Genomic DNA, 26,672 nt, shown 5'->3' on the forward strand with positions numbered 1-26,672 from the left:
CCCAGATTTATCACTTAGGTATTAGAGTAGATTCTTTTGCCAATACTCAGCTGAGAACCGATATAAACCATATATTATGTTATGCCAACAAAATTCTTCAAGAATATTTACTTCTGAACCATGTAGTTTTATTGGTTAAATATTCTTATTCAGAAGAGTCAACTTCTCACGAGGGATGACAATTTCGATTTCGTTTATAATGAATCCATCATCTTTTTGATATCTTCATCGCAAAAGTGCTCTTGACACACAAATTGATTTGGAGTTGATTCTTGAGATAAGGTTTTTTCCAATTTTCTCTTAAAAATGCTCTCGGAAATTTGATCTCTTCTCCTTTTCTTTCCGATGCCAAAACACTCTTATATTAGCGCACGCTTCAACATTTCACCATGGTCATATGTTGTTCTCTTATCAAAAATCGACAATAATAATATTCCTATCATCTGTCACCAGGGAAACAGTTCACTCAGCCAACGAGCCAACTACAATTTGATTTGTGTGAACAAAATTTCGCACTCTCGTGATGGCCAGCGCGCCTGTTGGCAAAAGCATGAACTACCCTATTGGTACATATTTTAGGGGACAAAAAAATCTGTGGTCTCAAAGCAGCGATCGTTCTCCTCACAGAACACTAATAACAATATATAATAATATAAAATAAACAGATCTCCTTCTCTCTACTCTCCATAACACCCACGGACCCACGGATGTTTGAGTATCCGTGATCCGTGCCCATTTCCCGGTTGTCAATTTTGACTTTTGACATTTGTTGTCATTATCAATCGCAACTAATCGTCTTCTAGTTGTTCTGTGGTTTCTGTTTCCGGATCGTTTGATTTTTCTGATTCTTGGCGTTTCAATAATAAAATACGTACAAAATTAACTGTATCAATGATTTTTTGAATGTTTCGTCTCAGTTCAGAAAAGAAATCTGATATGCAGGTCCCCGTTCGATATACGAAAAATCTTTTTTTGCGTTTCCTCTGTATAGTATATCTCTTTGCATTCGTTTCATTTTATATACAAGCTCCAGGTATATTTAAATTAAATTGAGGATGTTTTGAACAAATATGCTTGATAATATTTGTTTTATAGGGTTATATGGAGACAATGGTGTTTTACCTGCTAGGTCCCTCTTAGAGAATAGTAAACATAAAACATTGTCAGCCAAAATTCATTATCAACCAACGTTACTCTGGTTAGCCCCATACTTGGGACTAGATATTCATTATGCACTGGATGTTCTATCTCTACTAGGAAGTTTCTTAGCATTTTCTGGGCAAGTTTTTTCTTATGTTCAATAGACATCGGATAAATGCTTTTGGTCACACCTTGCTTGGTTCTTAATATTGTTTTTCCATTCCAGATTGATTTCTCAGAAACTTTGTACATTACCTCTTTTTGCTGGTTTATGGTCTCTATATTTCTCACTATATCAAATTGGACAAGTGTTTGTGGCATCTAATTAGTAAGTAGTTTTGTAATAAATTAATTCAATTAATTTTTACATCAAAGCTCAAAATTTGCTGCAAGGCAGAATGTTTCGAATTGGTGGATAATCGGTTCATTATACATGTGCATTCTCAGTATGTACTGCACTTTAGGATAGATAATGCTGAATCCAAGGGGGTGACCACTTCTGAAGTCGATGTACTTTTGAAGACCGAAATTATCATCTGAAATCCCAAAATCATCATCCGAAATCACAAAATCATCAGCGAAATCATCTTGATTTCCTAAATCAATGTACATTTTTCACAGATTGTTTACCCCCTTGGCTGAAACCTTATTGATGAGTTTATTTTACAGAATAATAAGAAACTTTCCATTACAATTCCATGATTTTTCTTAGATCTTAATTGAACCTTTGAAGTGGTTTCTATAAATCTTCAAGTTAAGAGTTTTCTTGGTGGGAGGCTCCTGATTAAAAGGTGGCTCCACACATTCAAGTATTGTTCATAAATATCTAAATAATTGGCATACAGAGAAATATGTGTAAGGAGTTTTTAAGGGTAAATTTTTGCTTAAGAGAGTGTAAAATCTAATATTCAACTGCAACGCGATGCATCGGGCCCTGTTTTGATACTAAACCTGAATCATTTGGAACTCCATCTGAAATCACCAAATTTGAAAAATTTTGAAACGATAGGTTCAACAACTCGACCTCAATGCCACCTATGGGACTTGATTACAATTGTCAAGTATCCGGAGCCTTGCTCCAAACTCTTAAGGCCCAGTTGCTCAGTTCGGGATTAAAGTTGATATATACACTGCGCAAAAAAATTAACGCACAATCTGAAAATCTCAATTTTAATGAAAGTTAACTCTACATTGACTTTATAACTTATTTTTTATGTTCTCTCGGGAAGGTTTTGAACGAAACAAGACACATTAAATGGAAGAAAAATTCAGGATTTCACCGAATCTGAAAGATGAAATGAACAATTTTCAAAATACTGAAATGCTGATAAGTGATTTAATACTTGGTAGTTCCACCCTTTGCGTTAATTACAGGTCGGCAACGACGGTTCATACTCAAAATGAGTGATCTTAAAATGTTCTGATCTAATCCTTCCCAGATTTCTCCGAGTTGGATTCCTAAGTCATTAAGAGTAGCTGGATGATTTTCTGAACTTCTCAGCCTTCTATTGAGGTTGTCCCAAACCTGCTCAATCGGATTGAGATCTGGACTTCTTGCTGGCCATTCCATTCGAGAGACTTCAACCTCTTAAAGGTACTCCTGAACGATGCGCGCTCGATGAGGTCTGGCATTATCGTCAATAAAAATGAAATTTTCACCAATGTATGGGGCAAATGGCACTACATGCGCTTCAAGAATATTCCTTATATACTTATCAGCATTCATAGCTCCATTATCAACGACCACTAGGTCTGTGCGAGCAGTCAAAGATATTCCACCCCATACCATAATCGATCCTCCCCCGAAAACAGTATTCAGGAAATTGCACTGAGCATATCTTTCATGTGGACGTCTGTATACAAGGGAACGTCGATCACAATGGTAGAGGTAGAATCTAGACTCATATGTGAAGAGAACTCTTTCCCAATCGGCCTCTTCCCAATGGATATGCTCTCTCGCAAAATCCAAACGCGCCCTTCGATGGGCTGGGGTAAGAGCTGCGCCTCTTGCCGCGACACGAGGCCTTAAATCATATTCTCTGAGGCGATTTCTTATTGTCTGAGTGCTAATTTGCACCTCATGAGTTTGTTCAAGCTAAATTTGAAGGAGGCGAGCGATTGCAAACCGTTGTCTCAACGAAGAAACTCTCAAGTAACGTTCTTGAAGGGCAGTTTTTACCCGTGGTCTACCCTGTCCTGTTCTTCGGACATTCATACCTGTCTCCCTGAATCGCTGCAACATTCTGGACACACTTGTATGGGAAACTCCAAACCTTTCTGCAATTCTTGTGTATGTCCACCCTTCTTCTCGCAAAACTACCGCTTGGGCACATTCCTCTTGGGTCAAATTGCGTGTTTCGCGTTGCATAGCGATCGAGTGTAGAAAATCAAACGAAAGAAAAACTATTGATCACTAGAATTGATCGAGAACAACTGATTTTAGAATGGAGCCAATACATTCAAAATCTACTTGTTCAATTGATACTGTTTAGTTTATTAGCACCTCAAAACTTGCTTCACTATTCACGACCAGATACTGCGTCTTCTTCAAACTCACACTAAGTCCCACTTTTGGTACTCCGTATAAAGCCTCTTTATCGTGAACTCCAGATCAAAAGAATCCTGTGCGAGAATTACTTGATCATCTGCGAAACTTAAGGTATACAATTTATGATCCCCGATAGGTATACCCATCTCTTCACAACTTCTCTTCCATGCAGTCAACCTCCACATATAGATTGAACAGGAGAGGTGAGAGGCTACATCCCTGTCGTAATCCTTTGGATGTTTTTATTGGCTTTGACGACATCTGTTTTCCCATTTTTACATAAGCATGATAATATTAAAAAAAAATGAATAAATAAATAAAAAATTAATAAAAAAAAAATTTCTGGGGTGGAATGTGTGGAGTGTGCGTTCACTTTGTTCACTCATCATCAGGGGTGAATTTTCAAGATATGACAACACGTACAAGCGATGGCTTCCAGCTGGAGCTTCTGTGATGTCGTTTCATCTTTTTATTTGTTCACATATTACTTTATATATTGTTTGTACTGTAGAAACTTTTTTTTTTCATAGTGAATAAATTATTATGACTTTAGCCTTGCGGCTTTCACACTCCTCTCCAGAGGAAAATTCACTTATCCCAGATATCTCAGATATCAAAAGGATTAAGCTCTGTTGGAGCCCTTTCCAGGTTTTCGGGCTCGTGGTGGTGGTCGGGTCCGGGTCGCTCCTCGCCTTCCTGCTGTAGGTTGGATTCCTGCTCCACCCGCACTTCCTGTCGGAGCAGACGGTGTTCCTCTGCATTCCCCATGTACTTGCGTACAGTTCTCGCCGTTCCGAGCAGTACCGCCTTCTGCATGACTTTATGAATATTTTCGTCCAACTGAAGTTTTCTCAAGTTCTCTAGTAGTTTCTTCAGTATCAGGCCTGTAGATGAAATGACAATAGGGATGGTCTTTATATCTTTCAGCTTCCACTGTCTTCTGGTTTGTTCCTCGAGATCTCTGTATTTTGAAATTTTTTCAGTGTGTCTATCTAGAAGATTGTTATTATTTGGAATTGCCACGTCGATGAATAGTGCTGTGTCCTCATCCTTATTGAGCAATATGAGGTCTGGTCTATTGTGGGTTATTTTCCGGTCTGTGAGAACAGTGCGATCCCAGTAGAGCTTGTGATGTTCGTTTTCCAGCACAGCATCTGGATGGTAATTGTAATAAGGAACCCTTTTCGAAGTTAGAAGTTGGTGTTTTAGTGCCAATTCTTGGTGAAGAATCTTGGCAACAGCATCATGTCTATTTTTGTACTCTGTGCCCGCGAACTTCTGACATCCCCCGGTGATGTGCTGGATAGTTTCATGTGTCGCACAGCCATAACGACAGCTATCGTCCGCCACTGAGGCATCCTTGGCGATGTATCTCATGTAATTTCTTGTTGGAATCACCTGATCCTGGATGGCGAGCATGAAGCCCTCTGTCTCAGGAAACAACCTTCCGGAAGTCAACCAGTAGTTCGACGCAGATATGTCGACGTAATCATGGTTGACCTCATTCTGGTGCCTCCCATGCAAAGATTTGCCAATCAGTTTCTGCATTTTACTTTCTGCAGAGTGTTCGACGGTTTCCAAGTGATCCTGGTGTAGCTTTAACGGTGTAGAAGTATCAGCAACACAAACTACTCGATGGAGTTCTGACGAAGCTGCCTTGCTCAAGAAATAGTTTCGAAGTCTTTCAATTTCCTGGGACATACGGTTGGACAAATCAACAATTCCTCTACCCCCAAGATGTCGTGGCAGCTCTGTCCGTTCTATTGAGCTTTTGGGATGATGTTTATTGTGTTTAGTCAGCATCGTCCTTATTTTTCTCTGTAAAGCTGCTAAATCGGTGGTCGTCCAAGAGATTATTTATTATTATTATTATTATTATTATTTTTTTTTTTTTCCTTCGTGTGAGGGGAAAACCCTTTATGGGCACCCAGAGGGTCCGCACTCTAGGTAGTGTGAGACTCCGAGATCTTGTTTGGCTACTCACTAAAAACCCCTCACACATTCCACGGAGAAGTTCTTCGTCCAGCCCTTGCAGCGTCCCTTAACAAAAGAGATGAGCTGCAAGTGGCATCTAGAGTTCATGGGATCTGATGATATGCAGTGACCCAAGCAACACCGCCTTCTGCATTCTGTGCGCTAGTATCTCGGCCCAAGATCTGCAGGCCGGAATAATCTTCAATTCTTCCACGTAGTTGGCTCTCATTCCTCCGAGACATCCTATGATCAGTACAACCATCTTGACTTTATGACCCGGGTACATAGTTCCAAGCTCGAAAACAAGATCTTTGTATTTTTGTCTTTTCTGCTCTTCCTTCATCACCATGTTGTTTTCTGCAGGGGATGAGAATTCCACGACGAACAATTCCTTCAGCTCTTTGTCCAAAAGAAGTATGTCTGGCTTTATTGCATTGATCTGCCGTGTTGTTGGGACAGGATAGTTCCAGTATATTCGAGCTTTCTCGTTCTGGACCACCGCTTCAATCTCCAGAGGCACATATGGTAGCACCGGTTCTTTGTCTATCTCATATGCCGCCCTCAGATGGAAGTAGAGAACTCGGAGTGCCGCGTTGTGTCTCTCTATATACCCCGATGGAGCATGGACTCTGCAGGCGGAAAGAATGTGCATAATCGTTTCTTGTTGACTATGGCACGCTCTGCACGTTGTTGGGGTGTCCATTTTCATGATGTTCTTTTTATACCATCTGGTATTTATTACTCCATCCTGACACGCCATCACAAATCCCTCCGTCTCTGACTTAAGGCTAGCCGACTTTAGAAAGGCGAAAGACAATTCTTCCGACAGATCTTGGTCTTTTAAACTCCTGAAAAATATGGAGTGCAGGCTCTTACTCATATGATGTTCGAGTAATGTATTCGACTGAGACTTCCGGATCAGTCTTGCTAGCCTTCTTTGGTCCGCTTGAGTGATCGGTGCTCCAGCACGCTCAGGATCGATCGACACGCCGGTTATACTGAGCTTCTCCAAGGCTCTCTGTCCAGCTCGGAATAGGAAGGCTCCGTGGTTCGCGAGTTCATGCTGAGCTACAAACTTCAGAAGCGGATCTTCACTTCTTAGGACCCTTACTGCTGTTTCCAATGTTTGTTGATAGTGTTGATATTCCAAACATTGCAATCCTCTACCCCCCTGGCTTCGGGGAAGGTATATCCTCTGAATCGAGCTATTTGGGTGAAGGCTACGATTCATGTTCATCGTTTTTCTTGTTGACCTATCAAGATCGAGGAGTTCGTTGACCGTCCAGTTTACCACCCCGAAAGAGTAGGTAAGTATCGGGATGGCTAGCATATTTGTAGCTGATACTTTGTTCTTTCCTGACAGCTGTGATTTCCAGATGTCTCTCAGCTTCTTCTTGTAGCTGGCTGATAAGGCGTCCTTTATCTGGGTTGTCTCCAGTACTCCCCTCTGTTTCATCCCGAGAAACTTGTAAGTTTCTCCCTCTTCCAGACGTCGAAAAGTCATTCCATCTTCCAGTTGGATATCTTCTCCTGGATCATCAACCCTTCCCCTGCGGAGATGAAAAACAGCACACTTGTCCAAACCAAATGACATTCCCATTGCAGAGGTGTATTCGGAAACGATATTCAATAGTTGCTGTAGTGCGGCCCTGGAGGGGGCGTAGAGTTTCAAGTCGTCCACGTACATAAGGTGGGAGATCAGGTGGTTCCTTCTGCCTGGTGGACCAGCCTTGTATCCTATTTTGCTTGCCCTCAGCTCAATTGATAGTGGCATGAGTGTTATGCAGAATAATAACGGGCTTAGCGAATCTCCCTGGAACACTCCTCTTCTGTACCTCACCCATCCCGTATAAACGGTTCGTCCCTCTGCTCGGATGGCAAACTTCGTTTTCCACAACGCAATGATGCTTTCTATCGCATGGATGATGTTAGGGTGGACTTTCAGCATTTTTAATAGTCGTATGATCAGGTCGTGCGGCGAGGTGTCAAATGCTTTCGCGTAGTCTAACCATGATGTATGTAGGTCGCGCTTGTAATGTCTGGCGTCTAGGCATACGCTCTTGTCGATCAGCAAGTTGTCCTTGCATCCTTGCACTTCTTTCTTTGCTCCCCTCTGTTCGTAGATACTGTGCCACACTGGTCCAATAACCCTCAGAATTCGATCTTGAATAACACTTGTGAATATCTTGTACAGTGTATTGAGGCAAGTGATTGGGCGATAGTTCTTGGGTTGCCCTAAGTCCCCTGATTTTGGTATCAGCACTGTCCTACCCTCCACCAACCATGAAGGAATGGGCTCACGGCGAATCAGCATTCCGCTGAATAATCTTGCCAGGTGTTTATGTGTAGCCGGAAAGCTCTTCCACCAGTAGTTCTGAATACCGTCTGGTCCGGGTGCTGTGAAATCATTCTTGTTCTTAAGGGCTTGTCTAATATCTTCGGGTGATATTTCAGAAAGTTCGTCGTTCTGTTGTAGGGTTTGATCACACATCTGCTGGAATCTGGGAAGTGCTGGAGTATCCCTGGTTTTTGCTGGTTGTTCGTACAGGCTTTTCCAAAACTCTTCGACGTCCTGAGGTGATGGTGGGTTTTGCACCTCTTGCTGTTGATGTTGAAATAATTTCGATGGTTCCGCGGTGAAGGTGTTGTTATCTTCGATCCATCTTTTTCTCCTTATCAATTTCTTTCGTGCTGCTGCAAGTGATCTTATTTTATCTACAGCTTTCTGCTTCAGTAGATGGACTGTGGGCAAGTTAACGGTACCATGTATAGCACGAAGCTCCTCAATCATCTCCCTCATTCTCTTGCTCGGTTTAGTTTTTCCTTTCAGAACATCTATGACACATTGGTACCAAGATGCCTGCTGCCTCATTGATTTTATTTTGATGTCAAGTCGATTTAGCCTTTTCCTATGCTTATTATTATCATTCGCAGCTGTACTTTTCGGTGGACATAGTAGGTAAGCGGCTGCTCTCACTGCAGCCTCCACCTCTTCCAGTGAACAGGTCTCGTTAAGATGATCTTGAATGATGCTATTCAAAACGGCTAGATCTTCAGCCTTATGTCTTGATTTTATCCGGGTGGGTTTGATCAGTGGGTCTCCAACGGCAGCCTCAAAAGCCTCTTTTGTATTGTCGATTAACTCTGATGAATCTCTCCTTGGCCTTTGTTGCTGTCGGTCTGGAGCATCTGTCACCTGCTCTTCAGCTAGTTCTATCTCTGGAACTTCTCTCACTTGTTCCGTTCTTGGCCTTGCTTCTAGGGCTACAGCTTCACTTCTGTGAGTCATCGCTTGGTGTTGTTGGTCTGGAGCATCTCTCACATGTTCCGTTATTGGCCTGTTGGAGCGTGTACCAGTCCTGGTTCGGCCCGCGATATCACTCAAAAGGGCTACAGCTTGTTCTTGAGTTATGTCAACCGTCAATTGCTGATGTTGGCTCAAAGCATCTGTCACCTGCTCCTCAGCTTGTTGTTCCAACCTTCCTTGCTCTCGAGGCCGCTGCAAGATTCCTCTTCTTTTGAGATGACTGATCTGATCTCTCAGGTTTTGCTGCGTCATGTAGTTGAGGTCTGGACAATTTTCGCACCACAGACCATGCAGCCTATTCATGTATCCCCTTCTGTCGGGTCCTGATCTTCTGTATAGCGCAGACAGCAGGCTATGCTGCTCGGGCGTCCACTTGTGGCGTCCCCTTTGTGCTGTCCTGTTTCGGCTGCCGGTTCCGACTACGGGGTGCTCTTGCGAGCTTTGAATCCCTATGCGACCGACAACCTGAACTCTCTCCTCGTCGATGTCCTCCTCGTCTAGAGGCGTAGCTTTTTGCATGGCAGGCGCCCGCCTTCTTAGCGTTCTGCCGTTGGTGTCCCGCATGCTGTCACGTCCAGCACCAACTCCAGACGTGCCCTGACGATCCCCAGGCAGCGACTGTTTTCCGAGGCTTATTATTATTATTATTATATCTATATAGTTCTTGGATAACTAACAGCATTTGCTTATCAACTTCCAACCTCTTCAGTGCTTCTCAAAGTTTTTGCTGGGGTATTGTATCGTATGCTGTCTCCAAATCTATGAAGGCCATGTATATTTCTTCTCCAGTTGATATTTTTTTCTCCGCTAGTTGCTGCAGAATGAAGAGATTGTCCACACATGATCGTCCCGCCACAAATCCAGACTGCTCTTCGCCTATTCGATCCTTCATGGCGTTGCTCAATTTAGAATTTAAAATTTTCCCAAAAAGTCGCCTCATACTGCTGGTAATACTGAGACCTCTGTAGCAATTAGGATCTTTCCTATTGCCTTTTTTGAAGACTGACACTAGGTGATATTGTTTCCATTCCTGGGGCACCTTAGCTACGTCACAACATCTCTTCATCAGGGCTGCTATTCTCGACCATTCGCAACATATGCGAACGTGCGCATCGAAAAACGTTGGGATGTTTTTAACAGCAAATAGCAGAGTTTTCCAGAGTTTCACCAAAGCATTGTGTTTAGCCCATATGAAAGCACACAATGCTTTGGTGAAACTCTGGAAAACATTGTGTGCTTTCATATGGGCTAAACACAATGCTTTGGTGAAACTCTGGAAAACTCTGCTATTTAAAAACATCTCAACGTTTTTCTATGCGTACGATCGCATATATTGCGAATGCTGCATATGAAAGCACACAATGTTTTCCAGAGTTTCACAAAAGCATTGTGTGCTTTCATATGGGCTAAACACAATGCTTTGGTGAAACTCTGGAAAACTCTGCTATTTGCTGTTAAAAACATCACAACGTTTTTCGATGCAAAGTGGAAGATCACCAGGTCCTGGGCATATTCCAATTGATTGAGGACCCTGGGCTGCTATTCTCGAGCATTCGCAATATATGCGATCGTACGCATAGAAAAACGTTGAGATGTTTTTAACAGCAAATAGCAGAGTTTTCCAGAGTTTCACAACGTTTTTCGATGCGTACGATCGCATATATTGCGAATGCTCGAGAATAGCAGCCCAGGGTCCTCAATCAATTGGAATATGCCCAGGACCTGGTGGTCTTCCACTTTTCATCCTCTTCAGTTGTTGTTCAATTTCCTCCGTTGTAATTATTATGTGGTTCATATGGTCACCATTCTCTTGCTCTTCCACATTCCCCCCAACGCAGTCTTCCCTTTCTGTTAAGAATGCCGTATAGTGTTCCTTCCATTCTTACATACTTATCAAGTTTAATGATCTATTCGTCTCATTGGTCTTTAATGATTTAATTGTCCTCCAAACCTCAGTTGAACGTGCACCTCCAATATAGTTGTCAATTTGCTTGCACTTTTCTTCCCAGTATCGATTAAAGTTGATCCTAGATTAATTTTGACATTTCCGTTCAATTCTGTCAGGTTAATCTAGGACCAACTTAAATCCCGGCTTTAACCTGAACTGAACAACCGGGCCTAAGGGTTACTTTATGCTGGCCGGTAACTTATTCCCTATCCCCTGAAATGGTTGTTCGCCTGTCGAAAAATATAAAAATTTTAGATTTTGCTAGAGAATTCTGCTGGCCCCTAACCTCAGCTGTTATACACGGTTGTATTTATTGCAGTTCAAATGCAGTCCAATGCTGTCCAAAATCCTCCAAATTTCAAGTTTATTTTTGTAGAGTTATGGATTAGGGAATAAGTTACCTGCCACTATATACCAGCCCTAACACAAATAATCGCAGAATATTCTACAATTCGACCTGAACGACGAAAATATTCTATAACTCGACTTCAACGTCACCATCCGGGCTCTGTTTTGAATCTAAACCATCCATGGTCTCACGCAAATCCACGATCAAAATTTCATAAATATTTATGAAATTTTGATCGTGGATTTGCGTGAGACCATGGATGGTTTAGATTAAAGATTTAGATTAAGACCCATATGGGTCTTATCGCCCATTCTGAAATAACTCCTTTAGGGGGAGAGCCTGGATCAGAAAATGTTAGTCTTCAGGAGGATAACGAATGCACACATTTAATCTGACTTCGAGTTCGATTTTAAGGTCTTTTCAGGGTCAAATAGATTTTTTTAAGAAATATACATTGTTCTTTGCACAATATTATATACAGGGTGTATTTTGGGGTGAGGCTCTTTTTTAACAGAAGATAGAATCTAATTGGATCTAAATGGTAGATGACGTTCCCGTGATCGTCATCTACCAATTAGATTGGTTTCTTTCTTTGGTCTTAGTTCTTAGGAACTCTGCGTAAACTCACCAAGGAAGGCCACTCACCAACGGAAGGTATTTTCGAATTTATATATGTATATATTCTTTTGAATGTAAGCAATACATTTTTGGTTATCAAACAATATATGTAGCATATGTATGAGTTTCACAAAGGTTAGTGTAACGGGGTACCATACAATTTGGAGTATGATACAAGAGCTTAGGGAAAAACCTCAGTAAAAAAAACCCTGTCTCCCGGTGATTAGTGTAGTGATGACAAATTTGTTTACAGAATAAGCTTTTAGTACTGAAGGGCTTCTTTTCCATTGATATAAAAATTTCTTCATCCTCTTTCCATTTCGAAATAATATCTGAAACAAAGAAACAGAGCAGAAAACGAGAAAAAAAAAGGGAATAATAAAGCTTTCATCAAAACTTATTCGAAGACTTGATGATGAATGAAGAAAAAAATAATAATCATAGGTACATAACTTGTCCTTCAATTGCACTGGGAGGAATATCATCTCTGCGTAAAAATCTTCTGCTGATCTTGGTGGAGGATCACCCTCTTCATTAGAAATACCTTCAGTAATCAAACTAATAATAGCCAAATCTTGCTTTTGCCTGAGAGGGTCTATCGACCAGGTCCAGTCTTCCAAGTGATGATTCTTCAGTTGTTCGAGGAACGCTACAAGACCCATATGTTGGGGAAATAAATAACACTTTTCGTCACTTTCTCGAAATTCCATCAACCGTACTCCTTCAGCCTGTGTTAAGAACATTTTAGTAGTGAATATTATACAGGGTGTTTATTAATTGAATGTCAATATTTATGGGGGTGATTTTTGGGCCCATTTTAAGAAGAAAAATTTATATGAACATATGTCCTAAACGTCTTACCTTTTGAGATACAGGATGGTATTATTTAGACAGTCAGTGGCACGCCACTGACATGAGCAAATCTGATCTCTTGAATTATTTTAGTTCGACTCAAGGGTTTCACCTAAAAAAATAAAATTTACGTATGTCTCTGCATGGTGATATTGTCATATGTATGTATTAAGGATATTGTTATAATATGATCATGCAGAGAAACGGTTTTTATTTTTTTAAGCGGAAACCGTGAATCGGATTATAAAAAGTCAAGTGATCAATTTTGGTAAGAAATGATTAGGAATTTCAAAAATAATTTTTATTTTATTAAAAATCTGTGGCGTACTATCAATGTCTGCCAAAATAGATTGGTCAAATTACGTACGAACCCCACTGGTGGAAATTAAGAAAAAAGTGATAGATTAAAAAATACCTCTCGATTCATAGTATACATGTATGACAAATTTCATTGAAATATTTAAAGTGGTATTGTAGAAATTGATAATAAATGATTCATTTCAGAAAACTTTACCACTCTGTATCTCAAAAGGTAAGACGTTTAGGACATATGTTCATATGAAGTTTTTTTCTTAAAATGGGTCCGAAAATCACCCCCATAAATATGACTTTCAATTAGAAAACACCGTGTATACCTACGTCATGAGAATTGAAAATCTCAAATTACTGAATTTCTTCCCTTTTTGTGTGCGTTGGTACCTTTCTCCTCGGCCTCCTATCGTTGTACTTTTCCACAGAAATTTGTTCCAAAATTTTTTGGCATGTTCACTCATCCTGTTTATGGGTGTTATTTATAGAGGTGGTGAAAATCCATTACTTTACCTCCAGGTTACATGATTGTCACTAGGATGGCCGGATGGGTGGTATTTTGTCTTAATCTATTTTAGATCTTTCTGAGCTTAGGAAAGTTCCAAATAAAAAAAAAAACTACTTTCAAAAATCTTGGTGCCGTTTTGCTCGAAAATCCAAAGAGTTTTTGAATGAATCTACCAGGAACTAACGAAGACCGTAAGAATATTTTAAACGGCAAGGAATTCAATTTACTAACAGCATATTTTTGCTGAAAGTGTGTTCAATCTTTGTTGTACTATTTTTAATTCATTTTTATTATCAATCACTAAAGCGGTCTACACACGTTACGATTTATCGTACTGCGTGTTGAACTGCAAATAGTGAAAGATATCGTATAAAGACGTAGTATGTTGATTTTTCCTACACAGAGTCCAATTTCTGGAACGATTGCAGTTCCATGGTTCAATCTCTCTCAGAGGCATGTGGAGTATAAACGGTATAAAAATCTGACACGGTCGAGTAAGTCCATTTGTTTTTTTTTAAATATTTTTGACCCTCTGTAGACGCGCATCCCATCGATGGAAGGGTATACGTCATTTATCCTTTCATTTCTTCTTACCATACATTCCACATTTAGCATCGTGGGCTCCCCTATTATAAAGAACAAAGATCCCGCTCGGGTGTATTTTCCAAACACCCGAATAGGCGGAGAGTAGCCTTTGATACGCAATTTTATCAATTTATCTCTAGTAATTTACTGAGAATGTCGACTCGATATTCTGTTGAAATTATTGTGTATATTCCCATTCGAAGTGTGGGATAAATATAGAAATCATTATGGAATTGATTATTGAAATATTATATTTAACTTCAACACGTGACTGCTTCTATGATTAATTCAATATTGATATCAAGTCATGTAATGTGGAAAATATACCTACTTCATAATGGATCAGACGATAAAATAATATTGATTACAACTCTTTTTGTAATCGATACCTACTTGATAAGCTACTTATTTTGCAGAAGTCATTTTATGATTTAGATTCATTTATGAACCTCTTGAATGGTTTTAAAATTAAGGAATGCATAGTCTATCTGAAATTTCGCAATTTAGATTTTCTATTAAGTTTTGATCGAGAAATGAAAATCTCCACATGAGAAAACGAAAAACTAAGTTAAAAAACAACAAACTACGTTCGTCGACCTGACAGAAATGCCCTTCGAGTCTCAAGTTATGCAAACATGCTTTCAGAGCAATGTTTTCTCTTCGCTCTAACCACTGGAACCTAGGGGTACAATGATTATTGAATATCACTCAACACTCTACAATACAATATCACAATTTTGGTATTTTTCTAAAATAAATTTTTTTTCTCTTTTCTATTATTTTTCTTCTCTTCTTTTTTCCCTTTCCCTTTGTTTCATTAAAAATCTATCCTATTTTATAAGTACCTATCACTTTAAAAACAAACAGTTTACTTCATGTTACCCTCTTGGATCTGCGTAACTATCAGATTTTCACTAAATATGCTGAAAAACTACATAAATATGTATTAATATTTCATGAAGAAACTACGTTCTTACCTATCTGGTCTAGAAGTACCAGAAACAGCAAAATCAAGCAATTTGGTATACCCTATACATACAGTAACATAACGTAAATGTTGCTTTTTATAATTTCTCTAATTGACTTTGATACTGTCAAATAGAAAAAGGAAGACATTTTGATCCTCTAATTAAATACGATTAGTGTTATTCGTTGCTGTTAATCATTTTGGTAAAAGGTTTCTGTGAATTATAATATTTCTCTAGAATAAATACGGTTAGAATTATGCTGTCTTCACGGTTGTATTTGTAATTTGAAAGGTTATGAAAAACTGAAACAATATACAGAGTATACCATTTATAAAAATATGTTTATAAGTTATTTTGGAGTAACGAAGCACCCTGTATACTTCTAATCAACTTATGCAGATGGCCTAAATTATTCAAAATACTTTCATTCAACTTTTTATTGTAAACCCAACAGAAATCGAAATATTAGCAAGTAACATTACTTTATCTACTACCTACTATATGATCGTCCACAATTTTTTAAAGAATGAGTATAATACAAAATATCTTCGTGATTTGATGATGGAATTTTTTCGAATTGAGATAAAAATAACTTTTATAATTTTCGAGCTACTTCGGAATTTTTCCGATCATCAAAAAGATACAAACCGTTGTGAAATGTGACAAGACTTTGAAAACATTTTAGTAGTTGAAATGGGCCTAAAGAAATTATTCCTAAAATGCTCTATGGGGTAGTCATTTTTACATGAGTAGACAAAAGGATTTTTTTTATCTTCACAGATATCGATCCAATAAGATTATTTGAAAAGCCGAGGTGCAGTTTACAGATATTTACTTAGCTCAAACCTAGCAATTATTAGAGTGGAATAACTTTTTAAAATATTGATCATTTAGTTCTATTGAATGTATACATATATTCAATTCTTTATTCACAGTGATGATTTATTATTGGAGGTTGGATTTATTGCTTTATTAGTGGCACCTGTGCTGCCAGGAAAGAAGAGGGGACAAAAAGGATCCATAAATGATAGCATACGGTTCTGGTTGCTTCGATGGATGCTCTTCAGATATTTGGTAACATCAGGCATTATCAAATTCATAAGTGGATGTCCCAAATGGTGGAGTTTGACAGGTGAAAAAAATTGATGTTATATTCAAAATTCTACCTCTGCGGTCCTAAACTCTTTTTTATTTTATTGTTACGTGATGATATTTAACAAAATTATAAAATAAGGCCAAAATCATGGTCAACATCTTCTCTTGTTACGTACTTTCCTTTTATATTTTGAATAATGTTGTGTAGCTGTGTAGATCGTAGTACATCGTGATAATAATATTCTCGTCTATCTTCACTAATTGCATACTTTCGAATCATAATAAAACATGATTTGAAAATTATATAAATTACGTATGATGCTTTCTTACATACTCAGAAAAATGTTGTATAGGAATCAAGTTGTAACTGTTGGAATTTCGAATGCTGAGCATTTCTCATGTTATGCTCATTATTTATTAAGTTTTCCAATTTTTGCAGCACTGAATTATCATTTCCAATCGATGCCCCTGCCATCACCTTTATCATGGTATGCGCACCAACTACCAGATTGGTTTTTGAGGTTAACAAGTGTCTACACTAATGTTACGGAAATTGTGCTGCCTTTCTTATTTTTCATTCCTATGAGAAATGTCCGAATGACCGGATTTGTTTTCCAAGTGAGTATGTTGTTTCAATTTTCCACAAAATCAACATGGTATATCGAATAAAAGATATCGGATTATGAATCGTTATGTGTAAACGACAGGTAGCATTTACTTCTCAGTAAATTTAAAAAGGATTAGTCTATTATTAGAACTGATATTTAAAAGAAGCCACCCAACCCCCTCCCCCTTTAGCTTTACATGCACTCATCATCCTGAACCTTATAAATTTTTCTTCATCATTTTTAATTATTTTTAAAAGATTGTTCAATTTTAAAATATCACAGTCTCACAATCTAGAAGATGTCCACCACGAAAGTTGCGGTTAATTTCATACAAAGATTCCTAGATAACCAAAACTGGTAAAACAAAATTTACCCGAGCGAGTGTCGGTGATTCTAAGCTGTAAACTTTGATGTTCGCGTTGTAAAATAAGGCCGACCGGCCACCGAATGCAAAGTTGCGCGAAGCTGAGCATTTTCAGTACTAATATAATTGACAAGCTACGAATCGAGTGACGTAGCTCGTGATTTAGCATTGAAAAAGCACAGCTTCGCTCAACTTCGCATTCGGTGGCCGGTCCGCCTAAGATTGCAGCGCTAAGGCGAACAGTTACAAAACTGTCCTATGGTTGTTGTTGTGATTATTTTCATACGCTTGAAGCTAATCGTTTCATAATGAAAGTAAACCGAGGTTGGTAGAGAGTTAAAATTCTGGATTTTCACCAACAATTTCAGTGGGTGCATAAATTGTTAATAATATTTCTCATATAATTCGAATGTATTTTCTCATTGGTTTACCAATTTTCAGTTTGAGTTGCCAAGCTTTTTGACGATCCATCAACTCCCTAGTGCCTGATTTCTATGGTTTCAGCCATATTCGGGTTATTCTGGCTGACACCAGAGGGCTCCCCCTCTCCCCCCTTCTCCTTTTTATGTCAGTTTTACTTGCTGTATTGCATTTTTTTTTATCAAGAAGTCTGTTTGCATTCCTCTGAAACTTTTTAAGGTTTTCACTCTACAAAAAAATCAATTAAAAATTGAAATAACCGATTTGCTCTTGCACTAATTTGTTAGGAGCACATCAAGTAGAAAAAATTGTTGCCTGAAATTATAATTATGTAACCTTCGTCTGATGAAGGAGTCTAAATTTTTTCTATTTGATTTGCTCCTGACAAATCAGTGCAAGAATTTACGCGAAGCAAATCGGGTATTTCAATTTTTTTATCGATTTTGTTCCAGATATTGGGAGTGAAAACCCTAAAAAGTTTCAGAAGATGCTGAATCCTCCCAGATTAAATTTCAATCGATATCTGTTTGCATTCCTGCTCAGAAGATTATTGTTTTGTTCGGAATTTCTATCTAATTTTGTTGAAACCTTTTATTGCGACCAGTTCTATCTCTTGTTGTAAACTCCTTTTAGAAAATCCCGTATATTATACTTTAATCACTTTATCCTACAACTGATTCTACGATGCAGCGGCAAAAGCTTGCCGATTTCAAATTTTATTCAAGAATTCCTTCAAGATTATGGAAGTAAGGGATCTTTGTGTGGCGTTGAAACGAAATCGTTGATGAAGCAAATTAACGTGCATACTGAGGATAACGATTCAGTGAAGATGAGCAATAAATATTTTCTAATAGGAAATATCTTACCTCATATCTTGCCGTTTAAAATTCCTTATAGTATAACTTACTTTCTGTTTCAGACATTCCTACAGTCCTGCATTTTTCTAACTGGCAATTTCAGTTTCGCCAACATGTTAGTGACATCACTTCTTCTCTCTTTGTTGGACGATAAATGTTTCTACAGGACCAAAAAGAGCGAAGAAACATCTTACGTTTCGAATATTGTTAACATCCTGATATATGGTGCTCTGTTTTATGGTACAGTGACAGTTTTCTCTTTGAAAATTGAAGGATCTGTGGTTGAGTCCAAAATTGGTAAGTTTTAGTTTTAATAAATATTTTAACTGATATATGTTCATATTGTACATGTTGTATTATTTTTTAGCATTTACTAAGGATAATTTTGAGATGGCTGTGAGATTGGGAATAAGTTTTGCATTGTATTATGGTCTTTCAACTCTGGCCCTTACCATTTTGGGCTCTCTAGCAGATGTTCTTTTCGAGAACCATTCATGGATGAAGAAGTTATGGTCTTTCGTGAAAACTATTCTATTTTCCCTTCTTGTACTAATGGTTTTCTTCTCTTCAACAGTGAGTAGAATTTCACTAAGGGATCATTGACTAACGTCTATGAATTTATATTGTTTATTATGAAATGAAACACATTCCTGGTTGATTTTTTGTTTCTGTTTTTTCTAGGTACCCTTGACTTCTCTACATTCGTCGACCAATTCAACTGTTCATCCAACTATCAGAAACACCTACAACCGTTTGCATAAGATACGTTTGATTAATGATTACTTGTTATTCACCAAAATGACTGGTGTCGATGGACGGCGTGAAATCGTTTTGGAAGGGTCAGATAGTCCTGACGGACCCTGGGTAGAATATAACTTTTTGTACAAACCTGGTAACGTCAATCATTCAATGCCGTTTGTGGGTGAGTTGCAATTTTTTCTGCTATGTTTTTGTTTGGTTTAACGATTCAAGTCATATGTGTGTTACTTGATTCGTCGTCCTGGCTTTTTTAGTGTCGAAAGGCGAATTGCGGGGGCCGTAGGCCCGAGCTCGGTCGGAAAGCGTGTCAGCCCGTCAAGGTGATTCTTCCTAAATTGAACCAACCTAAATTGAATAATGCTGTAGCTAGCTGTACGTCATTAAAAAAAAACGAATTATGAATTGAGCACGTATGTTGAATGTTACGCTGTTACGAATCTCTGAAAATGTACGCCTTTACCGCCGAGTACACATCAAAAAACGGGATGCCGCATATAAATCGATTTCAAGGGAATAACCTTGTCATCATTGGTAATTACCAACAATAACCAACTGCATTCAAGCGCTTTTGGCCATTATTGGTTATAATATCGTAACGTCATGAACTAGCCCTTGACGTCATCATTTTGGACCGCAGATAACCAGAGATAACCATACTCGAGAGCTGGTTTAAACTTCTGGTTAATGATGCCCACGAGACTTACGTCGTCTCGTTCGAGAGTTTCGTAAAAGTCTCGTGATCTCGTCGTGGATAACATTTTTTGAAAGCGGAATATTTAAATCTAATGATTTTAATGCATATTCTAGTTTATCTACCGAGTAATCATTTAGTTATAATTCTTTCAAATCGGTGAATGAATCGAGTACTTTCCGGAGAAGATTTTCAGATTTTCGGCCTCATTCGACTTATTCTGAAGTTGATGTTGTGATATCGAAGAAAAATTTTAGAAAATCAAAATCGAATTATCTGTTATATCTTTTCACACATTGAATTTTTATGAGTTCAGTTGTATTCGATTAATTCTGGTTTGAAACTCTTTGTTATTTACATAAACCGTATCACTCATATCGGTCAGGTTATAAACTGTTTGAATGAATTTGGGAAATTTGAGGCAACTATTTGAATACATCAATGCGTGAAAGAAACAGTTAAAAATTCCGTATACAAGGTGATTCGTAACTACAAAGATATATGATATATGGGTACCTAATAGCTTTTCAAGGCACATTTGGTCCTATCAATAGTTATGAATCCCCCTGTATATAATCATTGAATGCTTACTGAGAATGGTTGGTCCAAAATAATGAGAATAACAAACTGTACCTAGGAAATTGTCAACAAGTAGAGAATTGTCCCACCCATTCATGCCATAACCCATACCGTAATATCATACCAATTTATTGAGGGCCGACAAAGGGTTTTGCTGCAAAACAGGTACCAGCTGCATCACTTTACGATCTATTCAGTTTTTCAGAGTGAAAGCAGAAATGAATGGAATATTTATAAAATATATCAAAGACTACCGGCTCGTGTTTTACATACCCTGGAAGTTTTAACCAATAAGAGTGCGTTCGTCTTGGGAAGTTTATTGCAATTAAATGAAGAATTTCTGTTCTCCTCATTTTGATAAAATGTTCCAAACAAACAATTTTTGTCGTGCTTACGAAGTCTTGTATGAGAAAAGATAGGAAAAATTGACGGTATGAATAAGAAACTCGGCGAATTATTTTGCATAACCTGTTGTAGGATATCCGGTCTCCCTTTACACAAATATAAAAGCTCTTTGAATTTCACAAAAAATGTCGAATAAATATCTCACTATTTCAAATCAAAACTGAAAGGGGAAAATTTTCGACCCGAACGAGCCTCGAACTCGAACGATTCTTAACAATACGGATTATTTCATTTTAAATATAAAATAAATATAATTTATTTCGAGCTGATTTTCCATTATCAGGAATGATGAGATAAAAAAAGGCCAAGGGTGTGAGAATACCAATCTATCATTTATATAAATAACAAATACAATTATGTTCCCATCATTTGAAATTTGAACGTAATATTCGTATTGTCAGATGTGAAATGACTACAGTCGATTGATGGTTTTGAATTTCAACCAACCATTCCCGATTTCGATTTGCTTGTTAATGAAGCTTCTTCACCCGAAATGATTCTCAAGTTTTCAAATTCGAAAGCAATACTCCTCTGAGTCTTCTATCGTCCGAATTATACACGAGACTACGAGACCACTGCGAGACTCGAGACGAGACCGAGAAAAGTCTCGCCTAGTCTAGTACATGGAATATCATGTTCTCGTTTTCGAAACGACACGAGACGAGACTCTCGAAAACGAGACTCTCGTGGGCCTCACTACTTAAAGGTTGTGTTCGGAATCAACGTCGAACGTTGCCCAACGCGCTCTTAATGGGACTTAACGATCCGACAACCAATAGAACAACCGTTTCAGACGTCGGACGCACACCGGGCGATGATTCGACGTTGATTCCGAACACAACCCTAGTTATTGAAGTGAGGTTAGAAGTTGTGAAGGGACATAACCAAGGGCAAAACCAGCAATAACCGCGGATATTACGGGTTATTCGCTAGAAATCGATTTTAGTGAACCATATGTCAACTTATGGTTTAACCTTACTTTGTCTTTCAGTTTACTTCACACTTTATCTCAATTCATAACTTTTTTAAGCTCCATATACACCGCGATTGGACTGGCAGATGTATTGGGCTGCTCAAAGTACATATGAAAAACAACCTTGGCTTTTATCTCTGACTCATCGTCTTTTACTCGGAACACCCGAAGTCTTGAGTCTTTTGGATATAAACCACTCTCCCTTCGTGAAGAGGCCTCCTAAATATATAAGAGGGGTACTTTACAAGTATAAATACACTTCGTGGGATCAAAGGTAAGGCCAGCAATTTTGATTTTCTATGTATTCAATTGAATTTTGAGAAAAATCATTATGTTCTCTGTTTTTGATCAAAATTTCAAACAGAATGCGTTATTGGTGTCGGTTTGGTGGAGCCATCGATGAATTTTTTAACTTACATTTTCCATTCATTACCTCATTCACCTTTTACTTTGTGACACTAAATACTAGTGAAAAATTGAAAAAAACCCAATATATAAACTCTAGTCATCATTTTCCAAGTTGCACCATTTAACACTCAAAATCGGCTGGACTGCTTGTTATGAAATTTACTTTGATGGATTTGTGTATGGCCTGGTTATTATAAAAATCATCAAAACTCTGCAAAATTGGGGGAGAAAATTATGGTAAAAGAAATATCTCTATTTGAGTAAGGCTGTTATGCGTCGCTATGGTTAGTGCTACCGAGAAACTGTACGTATATGTACGAGATTTCCTGCTATTATTTTTGTACCATCTGAGTACCGATAAAATTTAAACCGTCAAAGCATACGACAAATTTCATGGAAAAGTAAAGGTTTTGAAGAAAACTCGTCATAATTATTCCATTAGGCCTTAGATGGCGCTGTATTCATCAAGCTCATTAATGCATAATACTAATTACTGTGTTGAGTTGCTAACCCCCAACTATTGACTATTGATCTTCCCTTTGTTGATTATTCTCCAGATATAAAGGAAACATTCACCCTCTCACAAGTTTCACCCGAAGAAATTGTTCAAATAATTAAAAATTTCAAAAATAAACATTGCAGTGGATATGATGAGATACCTCTATCACTAATCAAATCATGTAGCGATGAACTGAGTACTGTGATTTCATATATTGTCAATAATTCTTTCAAATTTGGAATATTCCCTAATCAGCTGAAATATTCATTAATAAAACCTATTTACAAAAGAGGAAATAAAAACGCACTTGAAAACTATAGGCCTATAAGCCTTCTCCCTAGTTTTTCACGGATATTTGAAAAAGCGATGTCTTCAAGGCTTGTAGAATTTTGCATGAGAAATAAAATATTTAGTGACTCACAACATGGTTACCTTGGGGGTAGGTCTCCGATCACAGCCATTTTTCAATTCACTCATGAAATAATAAAAATACTGGAAAGAGATGAACTCGGTTTAGGCTTATTTATTGATCAAACAAGAGCATACGATTGCCTCAATCATGGTTATCTACTCAAAAAACTTGAAAAAATGGGCGTTCGTAATGAGGTAAAAGGCTGGTTTGATTCCTACCTCGGAGGTCGCCATCAGAAAGTTGCTGTAAGAGTCGAAGATGTGTTGTCTGAATCAGAGTTCAAAAAGATTGAAACAGGAGTACCTCAGGGTAGTGTACTTGGCCCGATATTATTCATTCTGTATGTAAATGATCTGTGTATATTAATCAAATGCCTCTTAATTATTATTACTTGTTTTGTAGATGATACAAACATTTTATTAGAAGGTCAGAATTTTTCAATTCTCGGTGATAAAGCTGATGAAACTTTCACAATAATCAAAAATTGGCTCTACTCCAATAAACTTATAATAAATGAGGACAAAACTGCAGCATTAATTTTCAGTACTGATAAATCGCGCCGAGATCTGAATGACATCTTGCAGCTCGGAAATAGAAGTGTACCAGTGAAAGATTCTGTAAAGTTTCTGGGTCTATATGTTGATAGATTTTTGAAATGGTACGATCACATTGAATACTTATCTATTAAACTAAGTAAAATCAGTTTTGGCATAAGAACATTGTCGAAGTATATAAGTGAGAAAGAATTGAGGATAGTCTATTTCGCGAACGCTGAGTCAATTATGAGGTATGGTATAATTTTCTGGGGAAGTAGTTCAGCGGTAGATGTAATTTTCAAAATTCAAAAAAAAATTGTAAGAATTATGTGTCATTTATCCTTTAGAGAGTCTTGTAGAGGAGTTTTCAAGAATAATAGAATTTTAACTCTGTATGCCTTATATATATTTGATTGTTTGATATTTTTTTTCAAGCACAGAGAAAAGTTTGAGGTATATACTACTCAGCATGATTATAACACAAGATCAGAAAACCTACACTATCCCATTCACAGATTATCCATTACGGAAAAACATCCTTCGTATATGTGCATAAAATTATTCAATGCACTTCCAAATAATATAAGAACTTTAAATAACATAAATGCTTTCAAAAAAAGACTGAAAAACTGTCTTATTGATATTGAGCCATATTCACTGAGCGAATACTTTGTAGCTGCAAAGCGTTTGTAAATGTATTTTTGTGACGTCGATTTCATTTGATCTTTGTACGAAGATTCCTTGAAATAAAGTTATTATTTATTTATTTATTTATTTATTTATTGCGTCTGGGGTGGGCCAGCCGGTATATATCAATATCGTATGAATATAATGACATTAATTTTTTCATATTTGTACTTTGATTTAATCTAAGTCATATACTGCTCGAAAAATAAAACAAAAAATTTAAGTTGATATACATGCCATATTATCTTCAAGGCAAAACGAAGTTCATCGGGAGAGTATCAGATCTGATGGCCTACAGAACCCTTAATTTTACCCTGGGTAGTCATCCGGTCTGCCTTCAAAAAACCGCTACTTTTAATACGTGGCATATTTGAATTGTTACAACTTACGATTTAGCTTCGAAGATACCTTCAGTATATAGCTATTGAATAGCCTGATTAAATTTGATGTTCGACCTACAAGTCCTAAAACTTGAGCATTCTCTCACATTCTACAGGTCTCAACAAAGCTGGTGGACTAGAGTTCGACAAAATGAATATTTCCCAGCGTTTTCGAAAGATTCTCCGACCCTGACCGACTATTTGAAAGCGAGAAATTTAATACCTACAACACCAAAATATGCTCCCAATCCGATATGGAAGCAGATTCTAGACAAAATTCGATATGTAGCTAGTCATATGGAGGCCACATTGTTGTTGTGGTCTGTTTTTACAGCAGGATGTGCTATCATAAGTACATCTGCAAAGAACAAATAAGGTTGAGCTGACTCTAAATAAAATTACAACCAACCAAACCACTTACGTTTGTTGTTGGATATTCATTCACTTACTCTTTTTATAATAACTAATTGTGCCAAATATTATTTGACTGTCTTTTGTTAAATCAAAATTCATTTGACGTAAAAATAGAAGTTTAGGAAACATACTCCTCTTTCTTTTCATAGGACATCTAGCTTGAGTCAAGATAAGATACAATAGTTGTCGCTTTCATTCAATTTGCTACTCACATCGTAGAAAGTTGGTAATTTTTCTTTCCATTCAAAAAACTCAACTCAGATTTCCTTCGCTTCATGTACTGGTTAGTCGAATTTTTACAAATTTCTACCTCATACTTGTGATACGCTATCAGTTTAGATTATTTCTTGACACTTTAACTACTCTCACTTATTTTAGCAAAATCAATCAGCAATAAAAAATTCAGGAAACAGTATATTTTTATAAACTTTTCACTTCATGAAAGAGTAGTGGTGAATGAATATCTTCAACATTTGTTTTTGAAGCATGTGTTAAAAAAAATTTGAAATCTTTTTTCACCTTGTGGAAACCTTGTCCTTAGTTACACCAAATGTGCTATACTGTTTGCGGATTTCTTCATTTGTAAAGCACAATCTTAACGATTTGAATGTTATTTTACAATCATTATATTTTTTTCAATGTTCAAATCATGAAAATATTGAAAAAGATTTCTCAACCTCCATTTCTGTTACGAAGTTAGGGTTATTATCATGACAAGATTTGGAAGAGCATTAAGGATCTTATTCTATTTAAAGAACTACTCTATAGACTTCATTAATTTTTCTACATGTATAGTGGATTTTATCGTACTGATCGTTTTTAAGTGTAATTGCATTCACATTTAAACTATATTTGGAATTTGAGTTCTCGTTAAATTGTATTTGGAAATAATTCTCACTAAGGTTCAATTTTGTGTTCAGTTTGTAATTATTGTAAGAGAGACTTTCTCAAAGTCGTACATGTAATCTGTAACTTTTCAACCTTACCAATCATAATTTTTTCAATTCATGGAAATATGTTTCACAAATTTTTTGTTTCATATTCGAATCACTGTATATTTCGTCTCTTTTGTCGATGCAATTGTAAAGAATCATGTATTTAGAATTTATTTTTCTTTCATGCACAACTATTTATTGGTTTTAGGGTGTATTCACAGTTTTGTTATTATATTACTATTTATTTGTAAAGAAAATTTTGAGAAGTGCATTTTATACATAAATCCGTCTATAAATTATGTTGAAATTGTATTTTATTTTCAACCCTTAACTCTCAAGCGCTTGTGATTCGAAAATATATAATAAGAAGTCTTACGTCCAGAAAAAAGGAAAATATTAAAATTTTGATGCCAAACCTATCGAATTTTCAGCTAACAGGAAATTATTTCTATAATAGAAAATACTCCTGTAATTTCTGACTAAAATGATGTATTTTTTATGAAATATCTTTGAAACGTCACATTTTGAAATAACCATTTCAACC

At 37.3% G+C, this 26,672-nt stretch overlaps 1 protein-coding gene across 1 annotated transcript; it reads left to right on the forward strand.

The window, feature by feature from the left end:
- Positions 1–772: 772 nt before the first annotated feature.
- On the forward strand, positions 773–26,435 carry LOC123314159 (lipase maturation factor 2-like). Its single transcript, XM_044899283.1, has 10 exons — positions 773–1,033; positions 1,096–1,279; positions 1,367–1,468; positions 16,042–16,238; positions 16,641–16,819; positions 18,513–18,747; positions 18,818–19,023; positions 19,132–19,372; positions 21,915–22,131; positions 24,896–26,435. Exons 1-10 carry the CDS (start codon positions 904–906, stop codon positions 25,152–25,154), a joined length of 1,950 nt encoding a protein of 649 aa, XP_044755218.1. The 5' UTR covers positions 773–903; the 3' UTR covers positions 25,155–26,435.
- The last annotated feature ends 237 nt before the right edge of the window (positions 26,436–26,672 follow it).

This window comes from Coccinella septempunctata, chromosome 1 (genome assembly GCF_907165205.1).
Source record: "Coccinella septempunctata chromosome 1, icCocSept1.1, whole genome shotgun sequence".
In the NCBI taxonomy this organism is placed as follows: domain Eukaryota; kingdom Metazoa; phylum Arthropoda; class Insecta; order Coleoptera; family Coccinellidae; genus Coccinella; species Coccinella septempunctata.